Source organism: Stenella coeruleoalba (assembly GCF_951394435.1).
Source record: "Stenella coeruleoalba genome assembly, chromosome: 10".
Classification (NCBI taxonomy): Eukaryota; Metazoa; Chordata; class Mammalia; order Artiodactyla; family Delphinidae; genus Stenella; species Stenella coeruleoalba.
The window spans coordinates 33,409,281-33,431,530 of NC_137156.1; the positions used below are offsets into that span (position 1 = coordinate 33,409,281).

The following is a 22,250-nucleotide window of genomic DNA, read 5'->3' on the forward strand; positions in this document are numbered from 1 at the left end:
AGCCCACAGTCCCAAGGGCAAAGAAGGGGGGCTGCCGATGGACAAGAGGAGTGTGAACTCTGACACCCCGCCCCTCCCTCACTGCAGGGCGGGGAGGGCTTTGTGCCTCTCACAGCAGTGCCCCATCTCCTCCCTCAGCGGCTGCCCAGGGCATACCTCCCATCTCCCCTCCTCCCCTGGGGACCCCCCCCCCCAATTGCCGTAATTTCCCAGACTGAAAATTGGAGGTGAGAAGTCAACAGGGTAGCTTCCTCTGCCTACCTCTGCCTTTCCCAGATTCTTCATCTGTCTGTCCGGGTCTCTATTCTCAAACCACGTCTGCCAAGCCAAGAGCCCTCCCTCTGCTCCTCCACCCCACACCCAGGGCTGCCCCCACCCCGGGCACACTGGCCTGTGGCAGTCATCTGCATGGAAGGGGTAAGATGACCTGGGAAGGCAGCTGCCTACCCTAGGTCTCTACAGATCCTCACATACTTGACCCCCAGATCTCAGTGTCCCCAACCCCTCCCTGGCTGCCCCAGGGCAAGGATCTGACAGCATGGGGACATTCTAAATGCTCTGCGGGTCAAGAAATGCAGCTGCAGCTTGCCCTTCCTCTACCCACACACTTGCTTTAGGCCCCGAGAAAAGCATCTTCCTCTTTTGGTGCTGTGGCTGCAGGCTTGCAGGGGTGGGGTGGGGGACAGAGAGAGGGTGAGCCCCCCTCCACTTTCACCCTCTCTCTGCAGTCTCCAAAGTCTCTGCGATCCTCTCCTTTGAGTCCCACCCCTCTCCTTGTCCTAGTTCTCCCTCAACCCACATTCTATCCCTGCATTCCCTTGGCTCTGCACAGTCCACTCTCTCACTGATCCCCCTCAACAGACCATTCTCCCCCAAGCCAGGGCTACTTCAGACCCCCCATTAAAGCAGGGGACGGGGGAAGGCTCCCGTGCCCTTCCCTCCCACAGGGCTCTCTGGCATTCTGGCTTCCCACCCCCAGCACACACTTGGCCTCAATTGTCTGATCCATAGAAAACTGATTAGTACGCCCACCTTCCTACTCCGCATCCCCCCTCCAGCAAGTTGGCGATTTGGAGTCGGCCCCAAAGACCAGAGTCCACCCCCGAAGCCCTCCTGCGGATGAAAGGAGACAGCCAGCCGCCTCCTGAGGGTTGCTCAAGTCCAACTAGGCTGAAACCTCCGGTCCCCTCCCGATCTAGCCCGTCTTAGCGGAGGTAAGAGGAGTGGGACTGGATCCATTGATCTGGAGTTTGCCCCCCACCCCATCCCTGAGTCAGCAGAAGACTAGACCCTGCCCTCTGCCCAGCCCGGCGACCCCAGAATTGGTTCTGCATCGAATGGTGGGTTAGGAAGGAGGAGGGTGAAAGAAAGCAGGCGCAGCGCAGGTTCCTGGAAGGCGTCTTTAATCAGGATTTGGTAGTACACAAGCTCTCCGGATTGTCTGCATTAACATACAGGGACTTTAAAAGGCACAAGATCCCTCGCACAGCGACGCCTGAAGGCGGGGCGCCCCCCACCCCCGCCTGTGCGTGGCCGTGTGCGCGGGGGTGCGTGGCCGTGTCCCACCCCCCTCCCCGGCGGCGCCGCGCGTGTGCGTGTCAGTTTCAAGTGTTGGATTTGTACAGTACTCGCAGTCTAGGGGCGGGGTCTCAGTGCATGCTCTTCTACCCGGGCCCGGGACCACCCCCCCGCCCCCGACGCCGCTTTGTACACTGAGGACGCACCCCGGAGAGAGAGAGAGAGAGAGAAAGAAAAAAAAAAGCGTCCCATCTTCCTGTGTGTGTGTGGTTTTGAGTTTTTCGCGCATGCTTATGCTGGCCGGGGTCGGGAAATAGTGCAAGCTTATAATACAGTATTATTGCAGTACAAAATGCGGGGGCGGGGGGGGTGTGATGGGATGGGGAAGCCCAGGAATAAACAGGCTGGGATTCGGGACCTCTGGGAGGGAGGTCCTCTCACCAATCCCCTTCCTATCCCTCGCTCCCCTCCCCACCTCGATCAGGAAGTGTCTCCCAACAATGCGAGGGGGCTCCTTGGGTCCCTGGAGGGAAAGGGCTCAGGTGGGCCCCAGGGCTGAGCTTCCCCCATTCCACCAGTCTCACCTCTTAGGGGGCAGGGGCCAGCCCTCTCCTCGCTCAGTACTGTCAGCCACATGGGCCCCGAACCCCGCCTCTTCACCCTCGGAAGCCCCTCCAAGTGTGGGGGCAGGGGTCGACGGAGCAAGTGCAAAGGAAGCAGATGTTGGTCCCTGAGTTTTATTTTCGGGGGTGGGAAGAGAGAAGAGCTGGAAGTGGGGGCATGTTTGGGGACCCCCAGGGCCCTCAGTGGTGTAAGTGGGGTGGGGCAGGAGACATGGACGCAGGGGCTTGGGCCAAAAGGGGGTGTTGGGTGGCTCTGAGAGACCTAGGCTCAAAGCTTGGGTCCCCCTCAACTCTGGGCTCTTTGGCATCCAATTGCAAGGCCAGTTATTTAGCGGGGGGAGGGGGCAGCTCTGTAGGCGGTGAGGTAACTGGAATCAGGGGTGGGCGACAGGGGCTCTTCGAGCCCGGAGAATTGGCCAGCTTCCACTCCCAGCCCTCGTCAGCATCCTGCCCTGAAGCCCTGAGGGGCGAGCTACCACTCCAGCCCCGCCCCGCCCTGGGCCAGGGACCCTGCGACCGAGAGCCTGCGGAGGGGAAGCTAACACAAGCACAGCGCGGGGCGGGGGCGGCGGGCGGCTGGGGGCGATAACCCGGGGGAGGACTTTAGCAGCAGGCAGCTCGGCGGGAGCGGGGCGCAGAGGCTGACACCCCCTCGGGCGCACACGTCGGGGCGCCCGGGAGGGCAGCTCTGGCGGCGTGAGGGGCGGGTCTCGAGCCCGGGGCTCGGAGGCCTGGCGGTACCCTGATCACGCCGCTTAGCAGCTAGTTAAAAAGACTGAACATACATTCGTGGTGCGACGGCCGCGGGGGCGGGTCCAGGGGTCGCGGACAAAGGGGAATGTGGTAGATGGGGGTCCCGATACAGTGATAAACCTGTGAGAGGGGCCCGGAAACACGATCCTCGTGCTCTCCTGGGCGGGGGGGCTGCTAGTTTGCTGTCCGGAGAGTGCATGAAGTGTGCCTGCAGCTATGGGTGTATGTGTGTGTGTGCGCGTGTGCGTGTGTGTGTGTGTGTGTGTGAGAGAGGGGGGGGGCTGTTAGTCGTGGCAAGGTGAACCCCAAGCCCCCCCACCCTCAGAGCCTGTGCAGGTAGAAGGGAGGGTACGTGGTGGGACGCACGGCGGAACCAAGTGGAAGCGGAGGTCTAGAAAGTTTCCCATAGTCCTTTGGGCTTCATTGCCCCTCTTCCCCCACTGCTTCTTAACTACTCACTTGGGGGGCTGGGGCCATTCAAGCCCAGGGGCTCCCTAAGCTGGGAAGCCCACTGGGTGGTGTGAGAAACCATTTGGGATATTTGAGGGATGTGGTCCTCAGACTGGGAGCCTCTCCCTTAGGGAGAAGGATGCTTTACAATTTTCAGAGGCTGACCCCACCAGTCCCAGGGGGCACCTCTGTCCCTAATGGGAATAATGCAAACTTTGGGGACGTGCCCCCCAACTTAAGAAGAGTGATTTGCCACACTCCTTGTTACCAAGGACTGCCCATGGGGGTGGGCTGATTCCTGCCCTATGGGCTGGAATCTCAGTGGAGTTTGGGGTGGGGGGGGTGTTCGGGCCCTCCTTAGAGGTCTATTCTTCCATCCTCAGGTACCAAATCAACCGAAGGACAGCAGGAGATACAGCATCATGCTCCCACAGCCAGGGGCCCCCATATCCTCCCTAAGCATGGTCCCCTCCCCTGGCCACCCAATATAGACACATTGCCACAGCTCTTTCTGCACACCCCAGTAGCCCAGGCCCCCCCAACCACTGCCTGGGCAGACAGCACCACCCTTCCCCAGAAAAGGAGATCTAAGCAGGGCAGAGGAGAGAAATAGCAAAGGAGGGTCCTGGGCCCCTCCACAGAGAGGAACCCTGGCTTTTCCTGGGATTGGAGGGGCCTGCCCCTCTTGGCTGGGGGAGCAAGGGTTAAGGTACCAGCATGGCTCAGAGTTTCCGCTATTCCCCCATGTGCTGGGCAGGGCTATTCCCCTTTTCCCCACAACTGGAAACGCAAAGGAGATTGCTGGGTTCGGGATGCTAGCGGCAGGGGTGAGTGTTGAATGGTTATTGCTGTGACCCAAGCTGCCTTAAGTGGGTGGGGGGGTGGCTATTCATTACTGAGAATTTACTAGAGCATTTTTCACTGACTCAGGTTCCTGTCCCACAGAGAAAATACTGGTCCTCTGAGGAGGACCCCACTTGCCATGAACAAACCCACCGGCCCACACACACACTTAGGCACACACACCATGAGCTCACTGACATGTACACACAGCACCCGGCACACAGCCCCACTGGCCACGAACTGCCTTCTCTTAAGAAGCCCACCCAGTTTGAGTTCCTGGGGCAGAACACTGCCCCCATTTGAGTGCTACAGCCTTGGATAGATTTGGGGGGGTGAGTGAGTCCTCAGGCTCAGAGAGGTTCAAACTGAGTTCAGGGTCTCTGCCTGTAAACCGGTTTTGTTTAGCTCACACAGTGATTTTTCTTTAAAAAGTTGTTGCTTTTAAAAAATTAGATGCCACTAATTAAAAATTGTGAGATTTCACTTAAAAATTGGAAGATACTGGCAACAGTTGGCTGAGCTGAGGACTGGTGGTGGTCCTTCTGTTTACCACAATCCCCACAAGTGCCCTCTCCCTGACACTGCTCGGCTCCTGTTGACATGTGAGTTGGTGACATATCACATCTCCATGGTCAGTGGTCACCAATGCCAGTACCTGCCCTGCCTGTGAGCCTGACCCCAAGGATTCCACCAATACCACTGAGGACAGGGTTTTGAGCACCTGCTTTCTCACCAGAACTCTTACTCCACCCATCTAATCCCCAGAGCTGCTATGGGATGCTTGGGGCCATGTGGGATTGAGAGGTTGGGGTCTCTGGAGAGACAGGGTCCAGCCATTTCAACCAACCCCAGTACTCTGGAGTGACCCCCACCTGGACTCTGGGATGGAGAAGAAAGGAGAGTCTGACTCATAGACAACTTCCTTCTTCCTAGATAGAGCGAGGAGGGGCCAACCAGAAAGGACAGTAAATAGACCAATACACAGACTAAAATGCTTTAAAACTCCCGTCAAACAAGACCTCAGTTATTCGGCATTGGTGGGGTTTTTAATACGCTTTTGTAAATTAGATATTCTGATTAATCCACTTAATGCAGATAATCCTGGGATCTACTTCCTAGGCTATTGTGAGGATTAAACAAGTTATTTTTGTAAAGTGCTTAGATCACTGCCTGGCACATAATAATCTCTGTGCACCAGTGACTGTTAAATAAAATAAATTAATTCATAATTGGAAGCCACCACTACATGCAGGGTGTGACTTTAAAGTATGAAAATATCGTTTTCCAATACAACAAAGAGTACTGCTTCTTTTCAAAGCCGACCTTGGGGAGGCTATGTGCTTTCCCCAAGCAGGGTATCATTTCTTGAAACACGCTGACCTCTTCTTTGGGAAACCCAAAGGAGCCTGACAACACTGCAGGTCCCTACCCAGCCTGGGACCTAGAGACAGGCGCCCCAACTCCAAACCACGCAGGGTCGGCTGAGCTGCACATGAACTTGCTCCAACACACGTGGCTTCAAATGGCCTTAGATGTTCCAAAAGTCAAAACTACCTTCAAAAGGTAATCATTCCTAGATGGAGAGGGTGCTCTTGGCCCAGATAGCCTCAAAAAGAAACAGATTTTGGAGAAAGCAGAGTGGTGGGTGCAGGCTTAGCTCACATGGATGAGACATCCACGAGAACAGTCTGGCTCAGGGCACTGCCCACTCACTACAGCATCCCTAGGCTGGGGCAGGGGCCCTGAGATAATCTCAATATTATCAAGATCACTTCCTGTTAGTTCAGAGCTTTATGGCTTATAAGACAGTATCTCCTCCGCTACGGAGGACACGTAAAAGGATGTCCCCCAAAGGACAAAATGTTTTGAATCAAGATCTTACTTTAAAGGACACACCCTCTCCCACAGTTATCAGTTCTGGTGTGTGTGTGTGCGCGTGTGTGTGTGTGTGTGCGCGTGTGTGTGTGTTTGAAAATTCAGCCACTTTGGGGTTGCTAAACAGGATTCCCCACCTCCAAAAGCTTTGGAAACAGAAATATGTGTTTAATGCTAAAACGAGGCTGAAGCTAGTGCCACCGTCTTTGATATGTCACAAGGCACTTTGGGATCTTAGAGCACCTCAGGGTGCTGGTCACTGAGTGGGAGCTGTGCTCAGGGTCGGGTAGTGGACCCCTCTGGAAGGAAATGCCGGATAACAGAGTGCTTGGTTTCATCTAGTCCCAGATAACAGGGGCCCTGACCCCACTGCTGCTGACTTCTAGAGTGGCTGGTGGACAGACTCCTCTTCATTTCAGCCCCTGTCACTAGCTGGAGAGGATGGAAAGAGGGCCAGAGGGTAGCAGGGAGAGAGGGGGGCAGTGCCAGAAGACGGGGAGTAGGGCTACTGTCCATCCCACCCCCTCACCTTTGTGCTTTGTGTTTTCCCTCTTTTCTTGAGGGTCTACCCTGACCCTCCTCTACCTTCTGCCACCGCAGGATGCAGAGCCACACAAAACATCCCGGAGGGCAACAGAGGCTTGGACTTGGGGAGGTTCAAAAATGAGCAGTCAGGATGGGGGTGGGCCCGAGTCTGGCTTTCATCCCTAGATGGAGAGGGTGCTCTTGGCCCAGATATCCTCAAAAAGAAACAGATTTTGGAGAAAGGAGAGTGGTGGGTGCAGGCTTAGCTCACATGGACAAGCCACGTAGGAGAACAGTCTGGCTCGGGGCACTGCCCACCCACTATGGCATCCCTAGGCTGGGGCAGGGGCCCTGAGGCCTCTACTGCAACCAGAGACAGGAGTTGAAGGGAGATGAGTTGGGAGGGAAGCAGACATCAAGAGAGGAAGGAGGGAGAAAGAGGAGCCAGGATGATAGTAGGTACATAGGAAACTACCAAGGACTGCACAGACATGTTTCTGACTCCCTAACACACACACACATGCGCACTCGTACACACCCACACACACAGGACTGCAGCACTGTGCAACTTCAGTGGATGCCATTCACGTTAGGGTCTATGTAAATGGCCGCGCACAGCCTGAGCATCTATCCGTGACAACCCTGCCACATGCACAAATGCTCGTACATAAGCACACTCGTACTCATAAGCGTCCCTGCATGCGCACAAGCACACACACAGGTGCAACCTTACTGCAGTCAACATTTTGCAAACCTTCAGGTCTCCTCCCCTCCTTCCCTCCCTATACAGGTGCTGCCCTTCTTGGAGCCATCTTCACCACTGCCGCATTCCCCAGGGGAACAGAGGTGCTGGCTGACATGGGCAGGAACGAAGAAAGAGAACCTTGGGGGTCCCTTCAGTGACAGGTAGGGTGCTGAGAAACAGGCAGAAAGAGCATAAGCAATCTGGCATCCTGATTCCCCCACCCATCTCCAGATCCCCATCTGATCAGCCTACCAGGTGCCCTGTTGCTCTGTCTTCACCACCGCCCCTGGGGGGCAAAAAGGTTGGCGGAGCACCCACAGGAATGAGTCACCCTCTGAGAGGGGCAGTGGTGGGACTGCTGTGTCTGGAATTTGTCCTGAGCTCACAGGTCCTACCTCATCCTTTACAACCACCCTCTCTGCCGCTGCTACTAGACGGGGTCCTTTCACGCCGAGGCTCCAGCTCGCTTTGAGAGGCAGATCCCAGGCCCCTGTTCATGCTTGCTCAGCTCCTAAGGAGCTGGGCCAGGCAACCAATCCCACCAGTGGATGGTGACACATATGCCTTGGGGGACGGGCAGCCTACAGTGGATTGAGCTCCAGGCCTCCTGGGTTGAGATGTGGGAGGGCAAGGACTCTGTCCTCTGTGACAATGGCATGGGAAGGGCTCACTGGGTTACAGGGCTGCTTCCTCCCATACCACTGAGTGTAGAGGCACTTTCCCACCAAGCCCCAAATATGGCTGGCCAGGTCCCCATCTCACACACAGGGCCACACACCTTGCCCCACGCAGCTAGACAGACACACAGCACACCAAGAGGGACCCAGTCTCCTGGCACTCCCCTCAAGGGTGGACCACGCCCAACTATGCCAAGAGATCACAGATTAAAAAGAATAAGCCTCATTCCAGACTGACTCTGACCCAGCATGCCTCTCCCTGACACCTTGGTTTCCACTGGACTCTGGACTCACTGGTGGCTCCAGCCCAGGGCCCCTGTCCTGTCCCAGAAGCTGCACCAACAGCCCCATCCCTCCCTGCACCATTTGGCTGGCGCCAAGCAAAGGGAGACGATGGGGGGTGAGGGGCGGGGCGTTACAGTACCTTGGGCCAACGTTATAGGGGGCTGTATTGCATGATGGGGAGGGACAGGGTGTATGAGTGTGTGATTATTGCGTCCTGGGAAGGAACCACGGTCTCTGCCTGCTCCCCACCCCCCCCCACCTGCCCCCTCCAGGAGGGGGGGGGCCCAGCCTAGGTCTTGTGCGTGAAGCGGGCCCACACCTGCTGCAGCTGTGACCGCGAGATGCGGAGCACCGAGGGCACGAGTCTGTGGTTGCCGGCGGCCAGGGGCGCGTGGCGCCGGTGGGGCGCCCGCACGGGGCTGCTCTCCGCCGAGCGGCTGCGCTGAATGAGGGAACCGGAGGAGCCGCCGCCGCCAGGGTGAGGGTAATGCTCGGTCTCCAGCGTGGAGGAGGAGAAAACGGAGGACGCCAGTCGTCGCAGGGGGCTGTACCGCGGGAGGGAGTGCCCCGAGAGTCTGTCCTCCTCCAACTGAAAGAGACCAAGAGAGTGGAGGGAAAAGAGGCGTCAGGCACAGACTCGACAGCTCCGTCTCGGGGGGCCACCCCACCGCTGACAGCCCCTGCGGCACCGGCGTCCCGGGCAGGTCGGCAGGGTCCGGCAGGGTGCAGAGGGGTGCAGACTGTAGTACTTTCCTGCCTCACAATCTAGGCTCCGGCCTCCAGTGCCCTTTCCCGGCCTCCTCCTCACACCATGGTCTCCTTGCAGAGACCTTGGTCACTCACTTTCTCCAGGATGCCTTCCTGGCTTAGCTCTACATAGCTCGGGGTTCCCTCTGGGCTGGGGAAATCCTGCCCCCCAGGAAGGCTGCTCTAAAATGTATTAGCATCTGTGCACCATCTGTCTTCCCGGCTGGACTCCATGCCCTTCATGAGGTCTAGAGAACACCAGCTACATGCCCTCTGAGGTGGCACTCCTGCCCCCATGACAGGGGCAGCCAGGGTCTCAGTGACAACGTAGCAGAGGGTAGGACTCTGAGGTCCGACTACTTATGTTTGAATCCCAACTACACCACTTACTACCTGGGTGACCTCAAGCAAGTTACTTTACTTCTTCATGCCTCAGTTTCCTCATCTGTAAAATGGGGGTGACTATGGTTCCCACATCATAGGACCTTTATAAGGATCAGATGTTATAATATGCAAAGCCCTTGGAACAGTGCTGGCCATGGTGTAAATGCTGTGTCAGGTGAACTGTTTTATCACCCTTTAAATCACTCTTGAGAATGAAGAAAGGGATAGAGGACTGGAGGGTGGGGGAGTCGATTGAAATCATTTCTCCAAGGTGGCTTTTTCCCTGTCCTCTGCAAGGTCGAGCCACATGGCAGGGTGTGGCCGCCTCACTGGGCCACCGTTGGGAAGAATCACGCCTGTGCCCTGCTGCCCTCGTGCCCTCAAAGGGAAAAGGGAAAGTGGGGCTCGGTGTCCCAGGCTTATGGGGATGGAAATGGTGACTTGGCTGTCATCAGATGTTTCCCATCCTGACCCCTAGCTCTTCCTGGGACTGAGGCCAGTTTACATATCGTTAGGCGGGGCCAGTGAGGACTGGCTGGGCCAGCTGCTAGAGGGCTGAGGAGGAGGGGGCCCCTGAGGCCATTGAATGGGGGTCCAGGGACCCGGCATGGAACCTCCAGCAGAAAGGCGAGGAGACAGAACATTCTGTAGGATCGTCTTTGCCCTCACTCTACTTTCCCTTCCAGCTTCTTTGTGGTCAAGTCTAGGATCCTTCTGAACCGGTCCTGTCTGCACTAAGGGTTAGGGGTCCAAGGCCCACCTGGGGATACTGAGGGCCAGAGGTACCCACAGTTGCCCACAGTCCCTCTAGCAGCACAGGCGGGTGGCTCAAGTTCAGCATCTCAGCCAGAGTTTGGTCAGCTGCCAGAGGGATTTAATCCCAGCGTGCTCCTGCCCTTTCAGGCCAGGTACTTCTTGTGGCCACCTCCCTGTCCTCAGCACCCCACTGAAGTGTCATGTCTCTGAGGCCACCCCGGCTTCCCAGGCAGGCTGGCTCCCTGTTCCTAGCAGAGGAAAGTTCTCTGTTATCTCCCTATGTCCCTTGACTGTAAACATCGTGTCTCCACCTTTGCATCCCCACCCCACCCCCTTGACTGTGAGCTCCGATTCATCTTTGTCCCCCAGACCCTCGCACACGTGGCAGGGAAATGCTCTAGGGGCTGCCAAACAAATGTCCATGTACTCAGGGAATGCTGACCCCCCGGGTTATCAGCCAGAGACAACCGCGAAGGAGGGTAAACATCCCTCCCCCAAATCACACACTCTGTCCGCTGCTCTCTCCTCTGCCCTGGCTTTCCCGGTCGCTTCTAATTTGCACCGTAAATTCCCGAGAGAAGAAAACGAGGTGTGTGTAAGAAAGAAATTAAAGTACCATGCGATGCACACCAAAGAACAATAGATGCTCTCAAACTGCCTGGTTCCACGTTATCCTCGTCCCTGCTCCCCACGGGGGCAGGTGACAGAGTTGCAGGTGCTCCTATCTTAGGAGCTGTTAGGAGGAAGTTCACACGTCAGACACCAAGCCGACGGAGCTGGGACTAGGAGGGGCTTCCTTGCAGAAAGGCGGCAGGGTGGGGTCCCTATAGAGACTTCCTGCCTGCCCTGAGCCGCTTAATCTAGTTACATTACAGGATGGGGGGAGTTCCACAAACTGAGATTCCAGGGTGCAGCCAGTTTTGCATCCCCCACCCAGGCTGGGCTCAGGACTCTTTCCAGACCAAAAGAAGGAAAAAATGTGCCAGTCCATTCCTCCCTCTTCCCCTGCCCTTGGCGAAGGAAGGAGTCAGCTTCACCCTGCTGTACTGAAATACTCCAAGACATGTCCTGCCCCATGTGCTCAAACCAAGACACACACAGAGGCTGCACCACACGCAATGACACGCCCACAGGCACACCTGCTGCCACAGTCCAGCCAGCAGGCGCACACACATGTGTGCGTGCAACACACACACACATATACACCCCCCACACACACAAAGGCTCTTCCTGATCCCGCACAAGTCATCTGCTCTCTCTGGCCTGTGTTTGCTCCTCTCTTAAACACACAGGCCTCAGACTGTGTGGCTCCGGGCACAGCCCTGGAGCCAGCTGCCTGGATTCAAATCCTGCTTCTACCACTTAGCAGCTGGTGACCCTGGGCTAAAGACTTAGCTACTCTGAGCCTCAGTTTCCTTACCTTGTAAATGGGGATGGCCTCTGCACGGTACTGTTGTGAGGAATACGCATGTAGAATATGGAATTTCGGGAGTAGTGCCAGCTCTTATATCCTCATTAGAACTATCACTGTGATGATTACCCTGCCAGCTGTGACGTTCTAGGCTTCCATGGATCTCCACACGCTCGCAGACCCACTACGCGCTCTACACAGACACTCTGACATGTGCACCCACACGCGTGTGTACACACATGGACACGCCCACACACCGCTGCACGCTCTTGGGTAAGCTGACACCGACATTCTATGGCACACACGCAGCCATAGAATGCTGTACGCTGTGGGGAAACCAAGGCCCGCACACACCTAACATCCCCTCCAGGCTCACACGACTCATCAGCTCATCGCTCACTGAGACAGGCAATGCCCACCCTTGTCACGAGGAGGACCTGAGCCCAAGACTGACTGTACGACAGGCCTGAGTCTGCTCCCCCAAATCTCTCCTCACCCCCTTGGCTGGAATTCCCCAGTGGGAGGCTGACTCCTAGGACAAGGGGGGTGCATCTGAAGGTGAGAAAAACCTCCCAGATAGCTCAGCACCCCAAGTCTGAGACCCAGTTGGCCTACAGTCACCAGGAAGGGACTGGAAGAGCCCAGGTCCAGAACTCGGCCTCCTGATTTTAATTCTGGGCTTTCTCTCCACCCCACACCACCACCCCCTGTCTCCTTTCCTCCACTCTGCACGTCCCAAGAGCACGACCTATTGTGTGTCTGATCTCTGATGCCTCCGGTCCCCGGCACAGTGTAGTTACGCAGTAATAGGGAATGACTAGGTGATGAATGAGTGCATGAATGAATGAGAGGGGAGCAAGGGAGCCCAAACAGCTCTTGCTCCCTCTCCTGCTTCCCAGTGCTGGTTCTGGTGCGCACAGTGTCCAGGTCAGCAACACAGCCATGCTGCCCACATCCTGCCACAGCTGAGCCTCCAACTCAGGCTGGCTAGGACCCCTCTGGGTGGAAGCTCATGGTCCCCACTTTTTGAGCCCCCAATTTTCCAGTGTCCAGGGCAAGGCCAGGATGAACACTCCTCAGGATCTTGGGTCAGAGGTTGTCTCTTCTACACACAGGGATGGGGCGTAAAGACAGCCCTACTCGGAGCTGCCTTCTCCAGAGCACCTGCGATCTCCCGGCCAGACCTCCCGATTCTGAGCACACAGCAGAACTGGCCCCAGCCCTGCACCTGGCATCTCCCAGAGCCCTCTGCGTGCATGCCCCCGACGTGGGACAGTCCAGTGGAACGCGGCACAGCCCCTGAGCCCTCTAGCATCACCTCCTTGCTCTCCCCAGTCCTCTGAGGGAGCACAGACCCCATTCAACACCCAGGGTGAGTGCTGGAGCCATATTCCTGGATCAGAGGTCAGCCTCTACCCCACACAGAGAAGCCAGGCCAGGCCAGTGGCCTGCTGCCTATTCTGACACCCCATGTTTGCCAGAAGAAAATACCATGAGACGTGCTGCAGACCCTCCCCCTGGCATTTATGATGCAACCACCATCCGGCCCCTCCCTGCCCGTCCTGCCTTGTCCTGCAGTCCTCCCACACGAGAAGGTGCCATGGCAGTCTGACCGGGTCCACCCAGGGCCCCCAGCATGCCCGCCCCTGTGCCCACTTTAGGGTCCCTGCTGCCCAGGCTCCTTTTCTCCCCATCACTGTCTGAGCGTCCTGGTCCTCAGGGCTCACCCCCCGCATGGAGCCTGCCCTGACCACAGGACATCCCCTGCTGGCCTCACCCTCTTTCAGCAGCTCCTTCGCTGACTTCCAGGAGCCCTCTCCCCAGGTGTTCCACGCTCTGACCCCTTCAGCTCACTCGTTCTCAAGGGCTCCCTTTCCTTTCTCCTCCCCCCTCCCAGCTCTGCCTTCACCCTTGGCTCTCCCCACCATCTCGGGTGTCCTCTTGGGTGACATCATCCACTCCTGTGGACTACAAGACCCCCCAGTCCGTATCTCCCGGCGAGATCTCTCTGCTGAGCACTGATGCCTCCACAGTGGACATCACACAGGTACCACGAGGTCATTGCATCCAAAGCTGAGGTGATATTCCTTTTAAAGCCACTCAGTGACGGCACCGCCACCCACCCGGAACACCGGGCGTCTGGAGAGCCCCTCTGCTCCGTCACAGCTCCCTCAGTCCTCACCCAACACCTCTCGGCTGCATCCACCTTGCCCCAAATCCAAAGTCCCCGCCCTGGTCCAAGCCACCAGGACACTCTCCCACTGGCGCCTGCCACGTGGCCTTCCTGCTGAGAGTTTTGTGCCCCTTCAGTCCATTTTCCACACAGCAGCCAGAGGGATCCTTCAAAAGTACCCATGTCATCATGTCGCACCCCCGTTTAAAAGCCTGCGGTGGCTCACCAAGCCTTCAGCATCCAGCCCCAACCCCAAGGCCCTCCCAGACGGGGCACCAGGACCCACCTCGCAGCCTCATGTGCTGTGAAGTGCAAGCAGAGCAGTGCTTTCTGATGGCCACCTCCGGGCCTTTGCACACCCTGTCGCCTTGGCCTGGGAGGTCCTTCTCCTGCTATGTCACCTGGCTGACACCACCCAGAATGCAAGACTCAACTCAGACCCGGGAGGTACTTCCTCTGGGAAGCCTTGCTGCCCCCATAAGCTTGGTTTCAGACCCTTAAGCCTGTCTCCCTTCATCAGAGCTGCAACAGTTTGGTGCTAGTCGGCAGCCCCCAGGGAGCACACAGGAGCACTCCCGGCTACGTGCCAGGACTGCGGGCATCGGGCGTGGGGAGTGGGGTGCAAGCCCAACCTTACCTGTCTCTGAGGGCCCGTGGGATCCGACTCTCTCCGTCGAGGGCGGGGTCCGGAGTGCAGGGGCGAGTGGGAAGGGCTGCCGGGCGTGGGGGGCTGTGATGTCTCTGACCGGCCATCGGCCTGGTTCAGCTGGGGTGGCAGGGGCTGAGCCGGCATCAGCCGCAGGTCCTCCTCGGCCAGTGTGTGCATGCCACGTCCCCGGGGCCGGACGGCGGGCTCCGGCCCTGGCCGCCGACGCTCCTCGCCCTCCTCGGGCAGCGGCCGCAGCTCCTCGGGCTCCTCGTCCGTGGTGCCCGACGTACTAGGCTCAGCCCCCGGGGGGAAGTCCTTCAGCTCTGTCTCCTTGTCAATGATGACCCACTCCTTGCTGTCGAAGTCCTCCTCCTCGGCCAGCGGCACCGAGCGGAAGGCATTGCTCAGGGCCTCCTGTTCCACGGAGGCTGACACGTCCATGCGGCCGCTAGCCTGCCGGTCGGCGTGGCCCGTGTCCACTGACAGCATCTGGGCCGGCTGCGAGGAACAGGCCTGGCGCGAGGGTGAGCCGGGCAGATCCATTCGTGACCTGCAAAGCCACCCAACATGGGGCTCAGTGCCCAGCCTCTCTGGACCCCCAAGGACCCCAAGGAGGTGGCAAGGCGGAAGCTGATGCCTGAGACCCCCTGACCACTGCACTTCTCCCACCCTGGGCCAGGCTCAGCCACGTCCTGGGTTGCCACCCTCCAACCTCAGTCCCTGCAAAGATCTCATTCATTCATTTAGTCATTCATTCAACACACAATTTTTTTTTTCTTCTTCTTTTTTTTTTTTTTTGCGGTACACGGGCCTCTCACTGTCGTGGCCTCTCCCGTTGTGAAGCACAGTCTCCGGATGCGCAGGCTCAGTGGCCATGGCTCACGGGCCCAGCCGCTCCGCGGCATGTGGGATATTCCCGGACCGGGCACGAACCCGCGTCCCATGCATCGGCAGGCGGACTCTCAACCACTGCACCACCAGGGAAGCCCCAACACGCATTTTTGAATGCCTACTGTGTTCCAGGAATCTAAACAGGCAAAAAGTAAAATCCGGTTCCTGTGCCCAAGGAACACTGCCCTCCAAACCACGCCCCGGAAACTGGATCTTCTGACTTTCCTAAAGGCAATTTGATGTTTGCCCAGCTAGGCCTCCCACCCAATGCGGGCTCTCTCCCGCTGCACCCAGGGCAAACACACCCACCTGGCCCTCGAGTTTGCTGATGGTTTTCTAGCCTCTTTTACCACCACCCTTCAAGCCTACCTGGCTGGTTTCACCACCTCCAGCAAACTCCAGTGACTCCCAGCCCGGGACAAAGTCCGCATGCCTTAGTTTGGCATTCAAGGCCCCTGACGGCCAGCCAAAGGCCCCATTTCCCCCTTCCCCGAGCCAGACCCATCTCAAATTCATTTGCTTTTCCACAAATTGCTCACACCTCTGTGCCTTTACGAATGCCACTCCCCACACACAGCCTGTCCTCCCACGCTTTGCCGTCCACCCCAGCTCGATGTCACCTCCTGCAGGGAGCTGTTCCCTCTTGCATGATGGGGGTTAATTTGCCTTTCCAGCGCTGCCTGTGTCCCCTCTCGTCACAGAGAGGAGCATGTGTATGTTTACGAATCTGCCACCCCAGGAGACTGCGAGTTCTGCCAGGCAGGGGCTGGGTCCCTTCTGACATTTGCTTCTGGGACCTGGATCCTACCTGGGGACATCTCTTCCATCGTTATCTTAACCTGTGCTGTGAATCTCACGTTACTTGCAGAGGTTCTCAACTGGGGAGTACCAGCCCCAAGGTGAGGGTATTCCTGGTTGTAGGATGCTATACAAGGAAGAATTGTCCTCTCCCAGATGCCAGGGTGCCCCCCTGAGAACCACAGAGGCCTCACTCACACTCAGGCTGCGGACAGGGGGCGGACTGCCATCCTCCCCCCTGCATCGAGCCTGTGAGGGGAAGGGTGAGAGATCAAAGCCTCCCGTGGGGCTTTCTCAACATCATACCCCAGCCTATGTGGGACCTGCCAACTCCAATCTGCACAACATTTTTATCAATTTGTTCATACGGCTTAAAATACAAGCCCCGGAGGGAGGTCACCCAGGTCTTACATTCATACTCCCATGTAAGTGGCTAATGTCACTTCCTTTCCCAAGAGCATGGTTTGTCTAAATAGATGTGAAGGAGAAAGGAAGCCAGAGGAAGACAGGGGCCGAAGACTGTGGGGGGAGCGGGAACTGACGAAAGCAGGGAGGTGGGACACCCTGATCTCACCAGATTCATAGGTTCTCCTGCTCCCAAGTGCCCCAGAGCACCCCAAACGCTTTTGCCCTGCCTGAGATCCTGAACCTTCCAGAAAATCTCTCCTCAGCCCTCTCCTCTCCCCAGCATCCCTGAAACAAGGGTTCAGTCTGAACCAAACCAATGTGCTCTTCAGGACTGTCTTTGCTCAGGGCATTTCCCACCTCCCTTCTCCACTCGTATCCCTTCCAAACTGCCCCTCCTGACTCCTCCCTGTTTCCTGAACCCTCTGGGCGATGATGGATGAAAATGTGGTCTTCTGGCCCGGGTAGTTCAACCTGTGAGAGTGTGAGTGTGGTGAGGGTGTGTGTGTATGAGTGTGTGAGTGTGGTGGGCGTGTGAAAATGAGTGTGTGTGCGTGTGAGAGTATGCGTGTGAGTGTGTGTGTGAGTGCGGTGGATGTGTGAAGGTGTGTGTGAGTGTGTGGACGTGAGTGTGAGAGTGTGCGTGTGAGTGTAGTGTGTGTGTGTGAGTATGAGCGTGGGGGTGTGTGTGGATGTGAGTGTGTGTGTGAGGGCTGTCGGCTCCCTCCGGACAGGGCCTGCGTCTCTTTGTCCTGGGGTCGCCACAGGGATTGGCACAGGACTGCCCTGACTCGGGCGTCTCCACACCCCAGAGGGGCACTGTGCCCATCCCAGAGGGGACGTGCAGTTCGGGGCAGAGTCCAGACGGGGGTTCCTGGCTGAAGTGGGGCATGAGGAGGCAGGGACCTCCTACCCCAGGGCTGGGCCCCAGGAAGAGACCTCTTTCCTGGTGCAGAGAAGGCCTCCGCCTTGCTGTGAGGTGAAGCCCCACCCGGAGCCAAGGGAGGTGGGGTCATGTCTCCCACCCGAGGTTGTCCCACCCATCAGATCTAAGGTGAGGACGGGACCCTGGTCCCTAGTGGCCATCAGCCACCCAAGGTCAACCAGCCACCCTCTCATCCCCCATCCTAAAGGCTCACCTTAAGTCTAAACTCTCCAACACTGCCACCCACCAACCAGGTCCCTCCTTGACATTCAGATCCCCGAGGCCTGACCCCCAAAACTTGGTCTGTCTTCTCCTCAGGCTCTCCCGAACCCTTCTCCAGGCCCCTCCCCCAGAGCTGAAGGGGGAGGGGCCTGGAGAAGGCCCCAGCTGCTCTGAGGCATCTGTGATTAGTCCCCAGGGAAAGAGGTTCTGGAAGCACGCCCACCTACATCTCAGCTCTCACCTCCTCCTACACCTTCCTCCAGCCCCACGCCCCTCCGTGGTCTGAGCTGGGCCCTCTGCATCCCCCACCCCCTCTCCAGGCTGGTCACTGACTCTAACTGAGTCTGACCCCAGGCCCAGGTAGAACCCTCTTAACGCTTCCAAGGTCCCCCCACCTCTGCCTGGAATCTGAACTTTCCTCCAGACCAGGCGTGTGAAGGTGGAGGGGACCAGGGGCCCCTGACCATCCCCCTGGCTCCAGACCCACCTCCTCTCATGCAGTTCCACCCGCCCATCCGCCGTGGACAGCCTCTCCGACTCAGGGCTGTTGACCCTCCGGTAGTGCAGAGAACGGACTGGGGTTGTCGGTGAGTCTGGGGGGACACGCACCGGGGAGCCGGGGAGCCCCGCAACTCGGCTGTGCTCCTCCTCCACCACACAGGGGGTCTGCAGGGCAGGGGAGCTCCATGAGTGGGGCTGACAGGGCAGATGTGGGCAGGTGGTTTTCTGGGGTGAAGGAGAGAGAGGGAGGTCCGAGCACTGGGATGCCGGTGATCCTGGGATGGGGCCGGGCCAGGGAGGCAGGGCGAGCAGGCAGGCGGCTGGGGAGAGGGGCCCACGGGTGGGGAGCAAGGTGGGAGGGGGAAGGCCACCCGCGTCCCCCTCCGCAGCTGCAGTTACTTTGCCAATGTTGATCCGGAGTTTGTTCCGGTTGACATCTGTCTCCTCCCAGACTTCAGCCTCAGGACCCCCGGGGTGGGGGGCGAGGTGGGGGCTGGAGCCCGGCCCCTCGGGGGGCCGCCCCGGCAGGATCGGAGGTGCGTTCTCCTGGTCACTCAGGTGTTCGCCCTGCAGCACATCCTCAGTGTTTTCCCGGAGCAGGTCGCCGGGCACCGGCGTCACGTTGACCACCCTGTGGAGGCCAGGAGGGGGCCGTGGGCAAGGCTGGCAGGGGTGCCCTCTCCTCTTGCACAGGCCCCGGAGACCACCCGCCACCCATGAGAGTGGGCACAGGCAAGGTCTGGCAGAGTCGGGGCGTCCGTAGGCCCATCTCCATCCCTGGCTTGCAAACCCTCTGGGACCAGACCACCGTCAGGTGGCTCAGGTGGTCAGAGGGCTGGAGGGCAATTACGGCCCCACCTGGCTCGGTTTATTTAGGAGATCTCGATGCTCTCCGGCCCTGCCAGCTCCCCACTACATTTCGCTGGCTGGCTTCCTTGAGACTAGGAAATGGGTCTAAAGAAAGAATCACTTTGGAGTTCCTGGACCAATATCTTTACAGACCCGGCACCTCACGTGCTGGCAAGTCCTGTGGAGTCTCCGCAGTGTGTCCCCTGGCTCACCCCTAGGGCTGGGTGGGGAGACCTTCTCACTCGGGCCCCTCCCTGGGCCACTCTATCTTTGTGCTTTTCAGTTAGATCTGATATCGCTGACCCATCGATTACAAACATCCCAGACTCAACTAAGAGTGCCTGGAGGGCAGGGGCTGCACATCTCTTCTCTGAGCCCCCACAGGGCCTGGTGCCAGGGCTCAAGACCTGTTCCCTGAATGGATGCGTGTGACCACCAAGAAACAGACAGACTGTGGCGCTGGGGGAATCTCACTCAGGGCTCCCTGCTCCCCAGTAAGGTCCAGAACTCCAAATAAGGATGCCCCCTCCATCTCCAGATTGAAGGGAGAGATGTGGCAGAGCTCCCTGGGATTCAAGAACCCTGCTTCTGAGCACCAAGAACAGGAGAGACAGCCAGGTGTGTCCAGGTAGGAAGAGGAGGAGAGGACTGGCTTCTCAGGTGACACCTCGGGGCAGGGGTCATCTGCCCCCCGTCGCCCCTCCCAAGACTCACCCAAACATGGCTGCCGTCTGCCGGGTGTTCTGCTGGGGCGGGGTGGAGGTGCTCGTGGACAGGAGGGCGTCATTGCCCGCCTTCTCCCAGTCAAAGGCCTCGTTCTCCGCGATGCCCCGCTCCTTCATGCTGTTCTCAAACACTGACATGATCAACTGCAGGGATGGGGGTGGCGGGAGGACAGAGAGGTGACCCAGGGGCTAGCCAGGAGGAGGGGGCAGTTGCTGGGATTGCAGGGGGAAGAGAGGGGCCTTCCAGGACAGGGATGGGCCACGAGGGGGCATTGAAAGAAGGGCACATTGATTTTAAATGACAACATGCACAAAGTATGCAAATCAGCATGCAAATTATCATCTTGACTTAAGCTCCACTGGCTGGACACAAGCCCTTGGAGATCTGTCCCCTGATTTCCAGCCCCAGCCTCCTCTGCCAACTCCACATCTCAGCAGAAGCAGCAGGAGTAGTTTCCCAAACCCACCACCTGGGGTCATGCCTCTGCACAGGCTGCTTCCTCTGCCTGCAGTGCCTTTCCCACTGTCTTCTCCACTCTGAAGCCTTCCCTGAATACCCCGCCCACACGATTGGGCACAGAGCAGCGGTTTGAATTGTTCACAGGCCTATCTGCCACCTCTACATTTCTAGCAGCCAGCCCAGGGCCCAGCACAGGGTGTGCTCGAAGCTGTGTGGTCTGGGGCAACCCATGAGGCTGAGCTAGGCCTGGGGGGCTTGGCCTCCCACTGCCCGAGTAAGGGACCTCTGCCAACAACTGGGTCCCTGGGTTCAGGAGGTGGCGGCCCCACAGACCTTTCCACTTCTGACTTAGGTCTCTCCAGAGGGTTGTCTCTGCTAGCAGGACCCCCTTCACTGCGAGCCCACTGTGTGCCTGACACTATCTGTGCTCCCTGCGGTGTGTAGCCGTGCCTCGCACATAGTGGATCCTAGGCAGAACATTCTCTGATCAGTGGGTCCCATAGGGGTGTAGTGATGGCGCCTTGGAAAGAGCACTGGACTTGGAGTCAGATGTGCCTGAGCCCTGCCCTGCTCCTAACCAGGCTGTCAGGCCTCAGTTTCCTCATCTATGAGATGGGGATAATCATCCCACTTGGCCTCCTGCAGAGTTTCAGTGTAAAGTCCTTGAAAGCACTTGGCTTCATTAATTGTTAAGTGCTGGAATGATAACATAAAGAACACGCAATATCACCAAAGGCTTGTTTTAAAGCTTAAATGAGTTAATGCAGGAAAAGTACTGAGAACAGGGTGAGCTCTTGATAAATCTTAGCTGTGACTACTGTTTACAAGAGCACACAACAGTTTCTTTCGTGTGGTTGGAAGACCGGGGGAGGTGCTCAGGGCCAAGCCGGCAGGGGCGCAGGGCCTCAGCAGGATGGGTGGCGCTGGAGACAGTCACCCATAGAGAGGCGTCGGGGGCGCAGGAGCAGGCAGGCAGGCTCCCACCTGGTAATCGGGCTTGGTGAAATAGTCGAGGCTGGCAATGTGGTCCAGGAAAAGGTGGAACTCGGAGGGCATGTGCTTCAGCAGCATCCGGTGCTCGTACTTCTCCTTGATCATCCCTACCTGCTCCTGGAGACAAGAGGGCACTGGGAGATGCAGCCCCAGCTGCCCCACACGCCCTCCCTGCCCTCAGACCCAGCTGTACCGCCCTCACCTTGTCCTTGATCTTCCTCCAAGGCAGCTGACCCACTGCAAACTCCACAAGCATGTAGAAGAGGGACCACAGGTCATCGTGGCGGCCCATCTCCTGGGGGTGGGAGCAGGGAGGGGGTCACCCATGGCTCTCAGGTCCTTCCCTGGGAGTGGAGGCTGACCCTTCACTGAGGGACACCAGTCAGGGTGCCTATGGGCAGAGCTGGGGTCTCCCTGAAGTCACGGCTCCATTCCTGACCCGCCAACACACAGAATCCCACAGTCAAAAGTTCCGTGTGTGCTTTCTCATCCACAGAGATTTGTGATGGGACAGAGAGGAGGGGATCCCCAATACAAGGAAGAAGGTGACGTCAAGGGGAGGCGCCCGCCGAGCCCTCTTCCAATCAGGGTCTCTGGAGGGGCATCTTCCAGCCCCTGCCCTGCACTCCTCTCCCCACCTCCCATCACAGCTGCCTGCCCTGCTCTCTTCCTCAGCAGCATATTCTGCCCCTGACCTCTGCCCTTACTGTTCCCACATCCCTCAGTCCCGCCCTGCCACTCACCCGGTTCTTGTGAGCATTGACCGAGGCATAGCGAACAGTCCCGCGAAACCCGGCCACATTCCGAGGCTGCAGAGGGGAGGACACCACCAGGAACGTCATCCACTGCCCCTGACCTCGGCCACATCTCAACCCTGCTTACCAAGCCTAATTCTGCCTACTTTAGCCCTGACCGCCTCCTCCCGCATCACCCCCCCCACCCGCCACGGCACTCCCGAGTCGGCCTGGTCAGGAGCAACCTGACACACCAAGCCCAGTCCTAAACCCGTCTCCCGACCCTGCTCATTGCCCCTGCGTCTGCCCTTGACCAGGCAGACCACAGGGTGT

General features: G+C 58.1%; 1 protein-coding gene across 1 annotated transcript in view; it reads right to left on the bottom strand.

The window, feature by feature from the left end:
• The window catches only part of TTBK1 (tau tubulin kinase 1), a gene marked incomplete at its 3' end in the record, with an annotated part of 35,647 nt that overhangs the window by 6,460 nt on the left and 6,937 nt on the right, over positions 1 to 22,250 (bottom strand). Inside the window, exons 6-12 of the mRNA XM_079934268.1 lie at positions 21,927 to 21,992; positions 21,386 to 21,478; positions 21,175 to 21,300; positions 19,720 to 19,874; positions 18,556 to 18,787; positions 18,143 to 18,321; positions 14,403 to 14,964 (exon numbers count right to left, since the gene is read on the bottom strand). Of these exons, the coding sequence (XP_079790394.1) occupies positions 14,403 to 14,964; positions 18,143 to 18,321; positions 18,556 to 18,787; positions 19,720 to 19,874; positions 21,175 to 21,300; positions 21,386 to 21,478; positions 21,927 to 21,992 (1,413 nt within the window). The remainder of the gene's footprint in view (positions 1 to 14,402; positions 14,965 to 18,142; positions 18,322 to 18,555; positions 18,788 to 19,719; positions 19,875 to 21,174; positions 21,301 to 21,385; positions 21,479 to 21,926; positions 21,993 to 22,250) is intronic.